The sequence below is a fragment of the Pseudochaenichthys georgianus genome, chromosome 4 (genome assembly GCF_902827115.2).
Source record: "Pseudochaenichthys georgianus chromosome 4, fPseGeo1.2, whole genome shotgun sequence".
NCBI classification, from domain to species: domain Eukaryota; kingdom Metazoa; phylum Chordata; class Actinopteri; order Perciformes; family Channichthyidae; genus Pseudochaenichthys; species Pseudochaenichthys georgianus.
In genome coordinates this window covers 35,682,174-35,696,850 of record NC_047506.1, presented here as the reverse complement: position 1 = coordinate 35,696,850, position 14,677 = coordinate 35,682,174, and the positions used below count along the sequence as shown (strand labels likewise).

General features: G+C 40.1%; 1 protein-coding gene across 1 annotated transcript in view; it reads left to right on the top strand.

The window, feature by feature from the left end:
* ptprfa (protein tyrosine phosphatase receptor type Fa) overlaps window positions 1-14,677 on the top strand; it is a 347,360-nt gene that overhangs the window by 150,136 nt on the left and 182,547 nt on the right. Inside the window, 1 exon segment of the mRNA XM_071202945.1 lies at window positions 691-832. Coding sequence (XP_071059046.1) covers window positions 691-832 — 142 coding nt within the window.

The following is a 14,677-nucleotide window of genomic DNA, read 5'->3' as shown; positions in this document are numbered from 1 at the left end:
GGACACATATTTATCTATAAAAGACATCAAAAAGTGCATTTTGCATGATAGGTCCCCTTTAAGTTAACGTCCCCCTTTATATATATTTTTCAATGTTAGAAAATACACAGACACCAATACAAGTCAGTGGTTAACATATCTCTTTTTGTTTTAAATAGAACGCAAACAAAATCTCTCTGATTCAGTCGGGTTAGTTGTTTTCTCCTGCTTTAAGGGTTTTATGCTAAGCTAGGCTAACCAGGTTATGACTCTGGCTTTGTTCTTAACACATAGACATTAAATTAATGTCCATTTTCTCATCTCGCTCTCAGAAATAATATAGTTAACCATTATACTAAAACCTGTGAACAGTCCTACTTTTACAGCAGCACATAGCAAAGTAATCATCTAATAACACTTTGAAAGATTTATGTCCAAATTCATCTCAAGTGTGTAACATTCAAAATAATGTATTATGCTGATTTAAAACAGGATAATGTTTCAAATGAACTATGACATTTTAAATACTTGAAACTATTTTTTCGAACTTCCTTGAAACTCTTCTGTTCTTTTGTGAAATTAGAAATAATTTCCCCAAGTCAAACACGATTGTTATAAGTTCCTGCGACAGGAAGGAGCAAATAGGATGGATTTGGATGTAGATGTCAGTGTTGATTACTTTTAATCCTACTCCCGTTCTTTTGTCCTCAGGTGATTGAGTTTGATGACGGCTCGGGCTCCGTGCTGCGTATCCAGCCTCTGAGGACCCACCGCGATGAAGCCATCTATGAATGCACCGCCACCAACAGCGTGGGAGAGATCAACACCAGCACCAAGCTCACTGTCTTAGAAGGTAGGACCTGTCCCACTAATGTCCCACACATGCCATGTTCCCTAGCTGTTACTCCTACTAATGCCTTCCCTCAGTCTCAATGGAAACTGAAGGGCTTTTATGTTGATGTGAATCTGTGTTGCCCTTACATTAGAGCTGTTTCTCATGTGGTCACTCAACACATTGTTCGCTCTTATTGACGGAGCCTGTTTGTTGGCAGTTTTAACCATTAAGCAACAAGTTACATCCTTAGGTTGATGATGTAACCCATTTCTTTAATTAAATCCACGTGGTATTCAAATCGTCTCCATCAATAAAGTGCATCACTATTCCTGATTAGTCGAGGATCACGCAAATTAGTTGTTGTGATAGGAGATGGTATGATTTATCGCAGCAGCACGAGGTCACTGAAAACATGAATGAGCAGCAGCACTTAAGGTCCACTCATTCAGTTGGAGTGGTACCAGAGTCATGGTATCTTATGACGCTGAAGCACATAGCGCCGTCCATAGCACGGTGTAAGCGTGCCGTGACAAACCCGGACCGGTTTTTGTTGCGTTTCCACTAGGGGTAGTTCCGGCTAACGGGTACTTTTTCACAGTTTTTCTAAACTAGTGACGTGAGTGGCTACAACTACAACACAATGAACATATTTTACCGTAATTTAATTGTAATACACGTTTCAAATGATGCAGGAGTAACAACATTGCATTGAAGATGACGTCACGGCTCCGCCTACACTGCGTTACTATAGTTACTGCCCCAGCTACTAAACTGTAATGGAAACGCAGCATAAAGTGAGCCTGGCCTCCCAAGGCCTAACTATACCGTACTAAGCCGTGCGAGGCCCTGCAGTGGACATACGCCATTAGAGTCACATGGTGTGTTAACTGGTATGGGACAGTTCGAGTGAGTGCAGTAACTTGTTGCTACCAAAGGCCCAGGAATTTGAGTACAGTACATAAGTATAAGGAGGAGAGACAGACAGTACTTTTTTGACATTTCTTAACAAAGATGATGAGTGTATATCCTGCAATATAAGGCAGTGTGTGTGGAGTGTTTTTAATTTAATACAACCCACCACCAAATGCCAAAGTTGTTAAATTAAGCAAAACTGAACCAGAAGTTAATTTATTCAATGTTACTTTGGAGACAGGTGCTATGTTGTATTTATTTTGCCCGGCATGTCTCCTGTTCATGCACAATTGCATCCATCTTCACAGTTGGCACAGGTAATTTAAAGTGTTTTGTGATGGCTCTGTGCTCGGTTTCCTTTTTTGTGGAAACTGTTCCTCAAATGCTGTGTATAAATCTTCTGATGCAGTTTTGAAGATGTAGTGGCAGCGCAAACAGACATCCACCAAATAGTTTTTTTAGTGAATTCCAGTTTGTTTGAGGTTTTATAGCTTCATGGTTTCTGGAAATAGCATTTTGCCCTAACAATGGATCTGGTCCTTATCTGTAGGGACAACACAATGAGGGCTTTACTTTACATTTACCCATATGCATGTTTGAGGTCAATCTAAATCATTTACTGTAGGTCAAGTCAACTCAGGCCCCGTCCACACAGAGACGAAACGGAGACAAAATCGATTTCGAACCGAAGTCGATTTCAAAAAAGTCTTCCATCCACAGGGAATCGGCTCAAGAAACATGTCCGTTCACACGAAACCGCTCGACCCACTGGAGATGCTGTAGTACATATGCCGGGCCTGTAAGTGGCGCTGTACTTCTGCCACAAAATACACCAAAAGCAGCGAAGAAGACCCTCCGAGCATGGTTGCCTGGTTGCCCTTCTGTTTATTCTCCGCGGTGGATTTAGCAACATGTAGTTCATGTAGTTCTCCATGTCCACTTGTTGCTGATGGTTGTGGTAGAGGAGCTGTAGATTTTGCACTAACATCTGTATCATGGTCAGTAGCGTCTGGAGCACGAACGCAACCCTGTGATTCGCCATTGTTGTTGTTGTTGGCGAAACACATCAGCAATGACGCGGGGGTGAGCAGGAGAGGTGGGGAGAGGCGGGGCTATGGCATCATCGATTCAGGAAATGATCATTTGGGCGTACACACGGAGCCGCAAGCGTTTCGTCTACAGACTTACCGACTTTGGGAGCTGTTTTCAAAGTGTATCGGTTTCGGGCTCCGAAGCTGCGGCTCCGTTTTGGCTTCGTGTGGACGAACCGTCTATAATACGATAAAGAACTTTAGCGGATACAACTGAAATTGTCTTTGTGTAGACGGGGCCTCAGTCAGTTCTGCTGAGTCAATGGTAAATGATTCATTTGACTTGATAACTAGTACTATAAAGTCCTAGTGAGAACAAAAGTAAACTTTAAGTTGCTGTTTAGTATGTATTTTGCCACCAAATGACAAACACATATTTAACCCAATAATCACTACATTAGAGGCAGAAATGTTTTGTTTGATTATTATAAACTGCTTTCATTTTGGTTTATTATGATGGATGATTGTGATAGCTAATGGCTCCAAGCAGTTGACAAATTACAACCAAGCTAGCTAACCAATCAGAAACTGGGCTCTGTTTTCAGACAGAGGGTGAAAATAGGTGCTTCAGCACAGGCAGTATGAGAACAATAAAGACCTTTTTGAACATTAAAGCATGAACACATGTCACAGTAGAGGCACAAATTACAAATATGAACCTGAAAATGAGCATAATAGGGCCCCTTTAAGGTTTGGTGGGGCACCATTTTAATTGAAACTACTTTAATTTTTACTTCCACATAAGAATATTGTCTTAATGTTTTCTTTATTCATTTATATTGTGCAATACCTGCTTTTAGAACAATGACAAATACAAATTAATTGTCTATAGTTCAGTTAGGAACATCCCTATGTCCCAGGGCCTGTGTGTCCATTCGATCCATTGACCATTGTTGTTTTGGCCACTGTAAAGATGTAAATGTCGAAAATCAAGAAAACTGTCTTGCATTTCATTTGAATAATTAATAATAATTCCTTACATTTATTATAGCGCTTTTTCAATGACTCAAAGCGCTTTACATATACACACATTACACATACAGTATATCATACATGGTACATGGCAATGGTCAGAAACTGTGGACAATACCCACAGGAGCAAGTTCAGGTGAAGTTTCTTGCCCAAGGACACACCGGCCATTTTGACCTAAAGGAAAACACTTGCTCACAACATAAACATGTTTGCATTACAAATTAGTATGGCTTTAATGCATTGTCTGAGTTTCTTGCTATGAAGTCAATCAAACAGTTTATTTAGCCTAGGATCATTTCTCTAAACACACATTTCTACCACACTACATCAGACATGGCTCTGAGCTAAGCTCCCTATTTGATGGAACAGAACGTCAGTATGTGGTTTGGCTGTCAGATGTCTGAGTTAGAGCCCAGTATTGAGCAGGAATGTGTTGAAAGTTATTTTGGCTGGGAACCTCCTGTAGGCGTGTCTCTAGACAGCTCTGCTCTCTGCCAGTAGGTGAGATGGAGCCCAAACACATTTATTTAATCGACACTCTAATTGATAGACAAACAACCCCACACACAAATGGTCCGCTCTCTGGCAGCCTTTTCCAAATCACTCAGGAACCCATTATACTTATTCTTCCATGTAGATATTTTGAGCAGAAAACACAGCCTGAGGCTCAACAGCCAAAGCCTTTTGTCTCTTAAATCACTCAGGGTCTTGTTAAAGGAGAGTGACGGACCAGACTAATAATCACTGTTAACAAATTAATATGTAAAGCTTTATAATAAGTTGTGTCCATATCAACCGATTAACCCTGATTCCAATTTATTATTTGTATTAATGGAGCATTTCCAAGTAGCCCACGTACAATCGGGTAGATAGTATCCAGATTGTAACAAACAGGGAACTACTATACAGATTGAAGTTCAAAGTGAGAAATACTGTCACATTGGTGATACATTATGGCACGGTCTTGTATTACTATATATATATATATATTTTATAACAGTCCGGCTGTGCTAGGTCGGATCTTTAGATGTCACCTCGACTGAAACTATTCATCGTCTTTGGTGCATGAAAGCTATTTTATACATTTCCATTACATTTTCCTCCTATGAAAAAAGGATATGAAGTGAGTTTCTGGTGACCCTTTAACTACTGACTAGGCCCTGGAATTAAAACTTCCTTTACTACCCCAGCCCAGACAAAGATATACAGACAGCAGTTCTGGCTCTCAAGGGGATAAACCATATTAATTTAAATAACTTTAAATCATCTTTAATGCTACTTTAAGGATATTTATAGACGCTGTCTAGATGTCTTTGATTTTTTTGGCATTAAATATTTGTCTATACAACCCTAGAAATAACTGAAATTGTTATTCTCATACACATAGACCTAAATAAAATGTTGCATTTGTAATTGTGTAATCATTTGTTATCCATTCATAACGGAAAGAAATTAAAACACGTTTTAGTTTGTACTTTTTAGTTACCGCATCCGGACAAAAACCACCAGATTCAGAGACAGTTTCATCCCACAGGCAATAAGACTGTTAAACACCTGAAGTGTTGAAACAACATCCATAACATTCATCTGCTACTTAGTAATTATTTATCTATTTATCTAATATATCATTCCAATAGCTTGCATATAGACTCTTATTTCACTTTTTTAAAACTATTTTTCTTTTTGTATTTACTTTTTAATATTTACTTGCACTATATTTTTCTGTTTATCTGTTGTATTGTGTTGCACTGTTGGAGAAGCCTGTGACCTAAGATTTTCATCGACATAACTACTCTGTAGCTATGTTCGTATGACAAATAAAGAACCTTGAACCTTGAACATTGTCTCCCAGCAGTATTCTTTCTCATTGATGAAGGTAAGTAACAAGCTTCAAAAGTTCTCAATCTTAAGGAGTATATTATTCCAATTTCAAGTTTGAGCAAGATTAGGAGTGATTCTGTAATAAGACACTTTTAAGTTTAACAGGCAGTGGAAGGGTCACCGTGCATTTGGTATTAAAATGGCCTCTCCTCCCTTGCAGAAGTTGCAGGAAAGCACATTCTGGACATTTGAATATGTACACAGGCCACCTCTGTGCTAACTTTCATTAAACTCCTTTCTGAGCTAAGGAGGTTAAAGGTGTTTCTTTAAGAGCAAAATGTTTCCATTGTTCTGAGTCTGTTGATCCATGATAATATTAAAATCTGCTTCAGGCTTTACCATGAACATACAAGTTATTTATTTAGGGGAACATCTCAGATTCAAGAAACATTGTACAGCTCCTTCATAAAAAAAAACAATATCTCTTGTCGAATTTTCAGAACTTCTAGTAGGCAGAGCCTGCAAGAGATGTGCTTGGTATATAATAAGAGTAGATGATATACCCAATCTTTTCAGTTGCAGGTAACAACATCCTCCAACATTTCTGGAACTTTTTTCAAATGTTGGGTGTTTTTGAAAGAAGTCCTCTGTGATGCGCCACTGTGTGAGTGTCAGCTGAAGAGAGATTGGGAAATAAAGAGAGATGGAGCATACAGATGTGTGAAGGCAATACCAGAGAGCGGGGAAGAGGAAGAGGAGAGAGAGTCGACAGCAGGACTCTGGGTAATTACAGTGCAGTATTAGTCATGAAGTGGAGAGAAAGAGAGCTTTAGGGGATGAAGGGAGGGAGGGAGGAGACAGCAGGATCGGAAGGCAATACAATAGAGAGATATGAGAAGTACTTCTCACGCGTGGGAGTGCCATTCTGCTGAAAACATCATATACTTTTCTCTTTTGGTTGATTGTGACGCTCAGAAGGAGTCACTCCAAACAAGCCTCTTGTGGCACTTCTGGTTGAATCAATATCAGTGCCTCTTACTGTGCTACATTTCTCTCCCACTGTTTTACCGTCCCATAATGCTCGCTCTGTGTCGGCAATCTCTGCGAGGTGACTTTTTGTTCTGTATTTCTTCCTGTGAGATGCCCTTCCTAAGGGCACTTTGACAGTGAGGGTGATAGTGTAGATATAAGGGTGCCAGAGCTCTTTCTCTGTGCCCTGCCAGAATACATATTTGTTTGCATGATAGGGACAACATGATGATAATAGGCATTATAAATAATCTATAATATAATGGAGTCATAGCATTCAGTAACAGCTTATCCATCATTTTTTACGAATGACTGTAATCATACATAATGTCTCCCATCAATGAGATTTATACCGATCGACCGACAGACCAACCAATGAATCAATCAACCAAACAAACAACCAACTCAATCAACCACTCAATCGATCACTGAATTGAATTGATCAATCAATCAATCATGAGTCCTTGTAGCCACAGGGACACTGCCTTGTTCCTTACAGCAGATATGTTCCGAAATATATGTAATGCAGACCTAATTTAATGTTGTTAATAACACTATTGATGATGATGGTTACATCCAAAATATTCTTACATTTTTTTTATGTTTATTTTACTTCACATTATTATGAATGGAGGATGTAAACCTTCTACAGACTGCTCCGCCCCTTAAACCCTAATATGTAGGAAGAAAATGTGGGGAAAAAATAATGCAATAACAAAAACACGACAAACATGTTCTGACAGATTAGAATTTTGGTAAATTACAAAAACTGCTGCCATAAAAGTAATCCTGGTATGAAGCACAGCTTGGAGTATGGAGTACACCTAAAATATTATTAATTTTGTTTTACATTTCTGGCAGTCTTGCAATTGTATTATTGCTTAAAAACCTTAATATAGAGCAGGGGTGGCAAACTCAAGGCCCGACTTCATTTTATGTGGCCCCGCAAGAGCTTGCAAATAATATAATACGTTTATTATACGGTTACATGCCACTTTACAGAATCAGTTTGCCCATAAACTACATGTCCCACAATGCATCTCCGTTTGTGACATGCACTGAAGAGACTTGCAATTTGTTTGACTTCTGCTGTCAGACGTAGTTAAGTTATTACCCTCTCCGATAATAATCCAATTCAGAGGCAATCATGTATTAAAATTAGAGCCGGGACTCGATTAAAAAAATTAATCTAATTAATTAGAGGCTTTGTAATTAATTAATCGAAATTAATCGCATTTTTAAAAATCGCATTTTTAAGCACAGGGCCATCTAAGCTAATTTACAGATGGCCCTGAGCCCAATAGAGATTGCCCTGAAAAATGCATGCGGACGAAATGGCTGATGAAGGCAAAATGCCTTCCCAGATGGAAAAAAGTAGAAAACATTACATTCAGTTATAACTACCAAAACAAACATTATTTACACTATTATGGCCCCTGTTAAAAATGTTTGTAATGTTAACTACTGAACGAATGCCTCCTCATCCGGAAGCTGACCGAGCAGACCCGAGCAGCAGTCGAAAGGAGCCGAGCGAGCCGAGCGCATCCGCGAAGTACACGTCAGAGTTCCCGTTAGCTGGCAAATCTAAATCTCTTCGGTCAAAATCATTTCCCTTTAGAGCAATACCGCTTCAGTTGCGCCACTTATGTGACAGACAAGAAGAGTATGTGACAGACAAGAATAGTCAACTCTAATGTCTAACACTTAATGTGGAGAAAGAGATGTCCTGTATGGGTTGATTGTGCATTGATCTGTTGGTAATGCCTCGGGGTTCCGGTGGGCATGTAAACAAATGCATAATGCTGCGCTATACTTTGCGGCCTCACCCGGTTGCATAGCGACACTTATTGTGTAGTTGTCTTTTAATAAGCAGGTAGTCCTATCATTAGCTAGAACTAGCTGGATCTGATCGAAATGGACATAAACGCGAGTGAAGTCTAATCTGACGGGAGAGAGAGATCAGCTGCTGCTGACGAGTCGAGACTCGACGCGCAGCTCTGCATCACATGCAGCGGTGAGCGGACAAAACACACACTTCAGGTTAGAATATCACACGTAGCTATTTTAATTACCTCTCAAACTACCTAAACTAGTTATAGATATGTTTAGTTTTACTGTCGGGTCACTCATTACTGGATCCGCGAGCTGCATGATACTGGCATAATAGATTGCCCGACGGGCAACCAGCAGGTGAGGCTTCATTGCCCGAGCTAAATACTAGATGGCCCCGGGCCATCGGGCAGTCCTTAATGTCGAGCCCAGTGACAATCCAGTGAGCCAGGGAGCTGGTTATCCTCTCAGACGTGGACTTACTTATCCTGGCCCTGAAACCAGTCATCTGGTTGAGTGTGGGTTGGGTCAGGGTGTGGTTCCTTGCACTCGGAGTCGGGCTAACGTCCACGCTAGCTGCTACATGCTTTGCATTTAGGTGATACTTTAGGCTTGATGTGCTGCGGTGATATGCAAATTATTTTTTGCATAATTTGCACACCACCGTGCTCTTTTCGACGCTTCCATCCGTCCGTTTTTTAAAACAAAATGTCCCATCCACGGGGCCGACCAAAGCGTTCTCATCAGCTTGTTCGTTCATGTTTGACTATTGTTCACCGTGGTTTGTTGTTGTTTGAAGTCCCATGCTGAAGTCATGAACGTTAGTTGGTGCTCCAGTATAATCGGTACGCCTGAAACTCATCCAGTGAGAAACGTTCCGCTGTGCAAAAATAAGTCCGATTAAAGTGCGATTAAAATGCGTTAATTTTTGTGTAATTAATTAACGCGTTAAAGTCCCGGCCCTAATTAAAATACATTATTTTATTTATGTATATTCATAGTTACAACCGGCCCTTTGAGTGCAACCATAACGCTAATGTGGCCCACGATGAAATTGAGTTTGACACCCCTGATATAGAGGTTGTGGTATTAGATGAAGGTATTATGCTCCCTGTTTAATGAGCACACATTGAACAGGGAAAATAAGGCTTTGTCTGGCTCAGACTTTTTTATGTGTGTGCAGAAACACAGAGGTTAGATTAGTCCTTCTGTGCATTGAAGTTAAAGGTTAACTTCAATGCACAGAAGGACTGAGCAGCCACACTGGGAGGATCCTTCCAGAGATTTAGTGTCAAATAAATCCATGCGCTGTTATTCTGTCTCCATTTCAAATCCCTAACCCCAGGAGGATGACTGATCGAGTGCATGCATTTAAAACAATCTCATCTTTTGGTTACATTTTGATTTCAAAGGGTTAGATTTCTGTCACTCGGCAACGATCTTTGTGTTCACGGTATACAAGTTTAGAGTATCCATTAACAACAGTCCCCAAATTATCCAGATGTCTGCTCTGTGCAATTAATCTCAGATTGTATTGGTATGTTTTGCTATTTTGTTTTGCCTTTAAATAAAACAAGCTAGGGCACATAAGGACAGAGAAACCACATGAGCACAATGACAGCACATAAGCAACATTTAAGTGCAATTACAGCACATTGTAAAGCCCATATGCCCAATTAAAAGTGTTTTAAAACTAACACACTAACACACAACAGACACAGATGCACATTCATAAGCAAAGATAACATTTCATTGAGACAATTAGGAAAGAATAAATATAACCCCTGCTCCATTTTATGACAGCATGGTTAATGTCCAATCACCACAGATTTGGAGAAGTTTGCAGAGGTTTTATTTACCTCCAGGTATGAGCTACCCGATAGGAAAAGGCTGACAGCCCAGAGGTACTGTTTCCATAAAGAATTTAACAATCCCCTCTGGTAGAAACTCTGGGACCATGAGAATGTTATATACGGGTAAAATATGTGCACATTTCATCAAGCTTTCACAGTTTAAAAAAACTAATGTAGTTAACATTTTACAGTGCTGACTTGAATTTGGCTTCTGATGTTTTTACAGCCTTAAGAGTCTTGCCGCGGGGCTCGGTTAATAAGTCTAGAACTCAAGTGGATCACATTGTAAATCATAATCATGATAACACATATGATTTTGTATTGGGTCTGAAAATCTGTCTTTTACTATTGTGTCTTTATTTTATATTCATGGCTGCTTTTGTTTCCAATGGCTCTGTATAGATTGCATCATCAAGACAAGACACGCAGCATTTCTTATTTGCGCTGCTGCCAGAACAAAGAAATCAATGTCAGAGCAGGAGCCAGAGCAGAAAAGTACACACAATATTGGCCACAGGCATTTTTGGCTCAGTGCAGCTGGTACCACATTGTACGTTGAATCACAGAAATAAGTCTTTAACCTGTTATCGATCCACATAACAATAATTGGCTACTCGTAGCAACCACTAACACAGCCTTCATGTCAAGTGAAACGACTGCAGTGGAACAAATCCATCAGTGGTTACTGATTGGTTGTGGTAAACTATAAAAGGGATAGTTCCTGTTCTTGATTTTGATTGGAAGGGATTCAAACCCACAATCTGCCATAAAGTCCCCTTGAGTGATACAGGGACAATAACTATACTACCTTAGCACCAAGTAACAATTGCAACCCATTGTTTCCCCTAAATGTATTTTGCTGTATGTGATCATTATTACTTTTTTAACAAAAAACAATGCACATGCAGGTAAATCCATCATTTATCAGCAGAAGAGTTATCCGCCACAATGCATCTCCATAGTTTAGCTGCAATGTTGCCAGCTGTGTCCCTGCCTGGCATCACCTAGTTTAAAGTCAGGAGTTAAGTTATAGCTGTGAACGTAGCGCAGCTCAGTGTGTGCACAGTTTAATTGTTGAATTAATGCTACAACTTCTCCCGACTCATGCCACCTAGTGATTCATGTGAGGAGGGTAGCTACAAAGTTAGCAACAGCTTTTGCTAAGGTTTACTTAGGGTGGGCTGACCTTTGAGCTGGACCTGCAGTCCTGAAGGAGTCAACCTAAGGCACACGTTTATTGAAACCGTTAAACCAAATGTACAGGAAGTAAAAACAATGACATTCAAAACTAGCCTTCGGGTATTTAGTCAAGGAACCTATACTGTGTCTGACTTCGTAGTTGAATTCAGATGACCTGTTGCTGCTAACATTCCACCAGACTGTTATCTTCATCCACAGCTGACACACTTGGCCTGACAACATCAATTAGCTCTGGTGTCATACCTAACAACGCCCGTTAGCTCTTGTAAAATCACTGTAAATGTTGGCCTCCCAGACAGAAAATAGTGGAAATGAACATGGGCTAAATATCCATTTAGTTTAACTTCATTATTTTTAGCTTCATAAGGCGGGTTATTTTTCCCAATTTTGATCAAACAATAAACATAAGAGTATTTCATTTCCCCCATCTTTGACATTTATCTTAAGAGCCTTTGTGGGGTTTTCACACCTCACGGCCCAAATAAATGTAAATAATTACCATTTTTAAATTGCATGGTACAATATCTCAGAGTGGACTGTTGTTCGTTCTTTCATTTTATGTCATATGTGATTGTTGGCCTATTCAAACCTTTTTGTATTTGACTGATGCTCCTGTTTGGCTGTGGAGTTAATTCATACAGACTGTGTCGGGCACTTCCTGCTGCTCTGTAATCATGTACGCCAGTTCTCTGCCATTAGTCACTGCTGGTGTTGAAAATATTTGAATGATGGCTCAGACCAAAAAGTATGTGTATCATATTTATAGAATGTACATTCTTTCCTGAGGGGGAACTGTCTTCTTTGGGAAGTTCCCTGTCTGGAATGCAGGCTGAGCCAGGTCTTGTGTAGCCTCTGGAGCAGGTAGAGGTTAAGTATTTTTGCTCAAAGACTCTCTTGCGAATATTGCCTCATGGGGGATTGAACCCAGGATGACTGCACTAACTAGCAGTCCACCCTGCAGCCTTGGGACCTGATATAAACAATTAGTTGTTCACGTTTTTCAAGCACTCTCCATCTCCCACATGGAAGTCATCTTTCTCTTCAGACATTTAAACACCACAAATCCTCCAAAGGCCAGAGAACATCCAAACATCCGAAGAACAGAGAGATGGAAAGGGAGGGAGAGGGAGAGAAAACACAGGAAGAGAGGTATCTGATAGGAGTAAGCTTTATGATTATAAGAGGTGATGAAGAACACAGTATCAAGGATGAATGGAAGCTGCACACATGACGTTGAGCATGTGGCCATGTGTTACTGCATGACTCAAGCAGAGAAAGTGAGGCAGCAATGGTTTATTGATGCCATTGGCCTCAATCGAATATGCTCTGAGCTGATTCTGAACAATGGATGCATTTACATTGACAACAGTTAGTTAGTTACAGTTAGTGAGCATGCAGACATGCACTCAGGCAGCACGATGAGGGCTATCCTTAAAGCCATTGGCATCTTGTTGCACACTTATGGTATTGAAGAGAGGTACTGCTGATGACTCTAATCCACTGAATCTATATAGTCCACTTTTAACTTAATACACTCTACATTTTGCTCAGGGACTATTTTTGCACTAGACATCATGACTGGAGAGATTTACATGTGGCGGACAGTCTGATAACAGTTCAACAGACCCCAAGTCCCGTACATATAGGCTGAGGAAAACGTATGAATATGTTCTTACGAGAAGGATTTAAACAAAACATTTGCTAGATCTTGCTATTTCATGAACATTTAAGCAGCTCTGCAAACAAATGTCAAACTGTAAGATTGCTTAGTAATAACCAATAATCACAGTTTCACAATAAAACAATTGAGTCAAGTTTCAACCCTCCCTATCCAAAAATAGTTTTCACTGTAGGCGAAATTCTGTCCCCTTAGAATGATCCCTTCACATGCTACATACAGAACTGCATAGTATACATATTCAGTAAACAGTATACCGTACAAACAACTGAAAAGACTTCAAGTAGCTGTAATCAATATGTTGAATGGATCACATTACTATATGTATATGAAAGGTGTTGCTGCAGCTCGTTGGGTTGCTCTCACAGCAGCAGCTTAACTGTTTGGTTTCAGTCTCTGCTCTCACACCACTGCTCTTTAGCTGCAACAGGCAGCAGTTGTCAGAGAGTGAGAGCTTGGATAAGCCACTGTATTTACCTGCCCAGCGGCAAGCAGCAGACTTATTGACAGGGTAGCTGGAGTCTAGATGAGCATGGGGCTACAGAGACAAACAGTATACTGTACTTCACTTGAGTTGTTGGAGACAAAAACAGAGCTAAAGGAAAGTAAATACTGGGCTTGCATTCATCCGGTGGACAATTGTTGCTGATCTGACTACTGGATGTGTCCAAACACGGATGGTTTGCTACCCCATATACCATCACCTTTATGAGGAATTACTATGTCAATGTCATAGAATGTCAGAATAAGTCATTGCAGGTTTAACCGCTCTAGACCATCACAACATGGCTGACCATTTAGGGTTCTGCATTCATTAAAACCAGTGCCAATGATCAGAATCAGAATGCCTTTATTAGTCCCACAGAGGGGACATTTGCATCGTTACAGCAGGAAAGAGCCACAGACAGCTTAATGTTACATATGTTTAAAAAAAAGTACTAAGTTATGATATAATAAAAAATATAATAAAAAAATAAAAGTAAAAAAAAATACTTTTCAAAATACAAATCCTGTAACAGTTCTTAGGATTTAGCAGCCAGGTATATATTACAGTTATTAATGGCATATGTATATAATAATGTATATATTGCACATAGCACATATTGCACATAGTTTGATGGTATTTAACAGTTGTTAAAGAGAAAGCGAACTTTCTTTCTTGAGCGGTAGTTTTAAAACAATGCAAAACCAATACCATGCATTGTGTCTTCCAATGGTTTTCACATTCATCAGTAATGAATCCTAAATATTGGTGGTTTAGAAGTAGTCATGGCCGAAAGAACGAGATCGCGGATACAAGCGGCCGAGATGGGTTTCCTCCGCAGGGTGGCTGGTGTCTCCCTTAGGGATAAGGTGAGAAGTTCGGTCATCCGGGAGGGACTCGGAGTTGAGCCGCTCCTCCTTCGCGTCGAAAGGAGCCAGTTGAGGTGGTTTGGGCACCTAGTTAGGATGCCACCTGGGCGCCTCCCTAGGGAG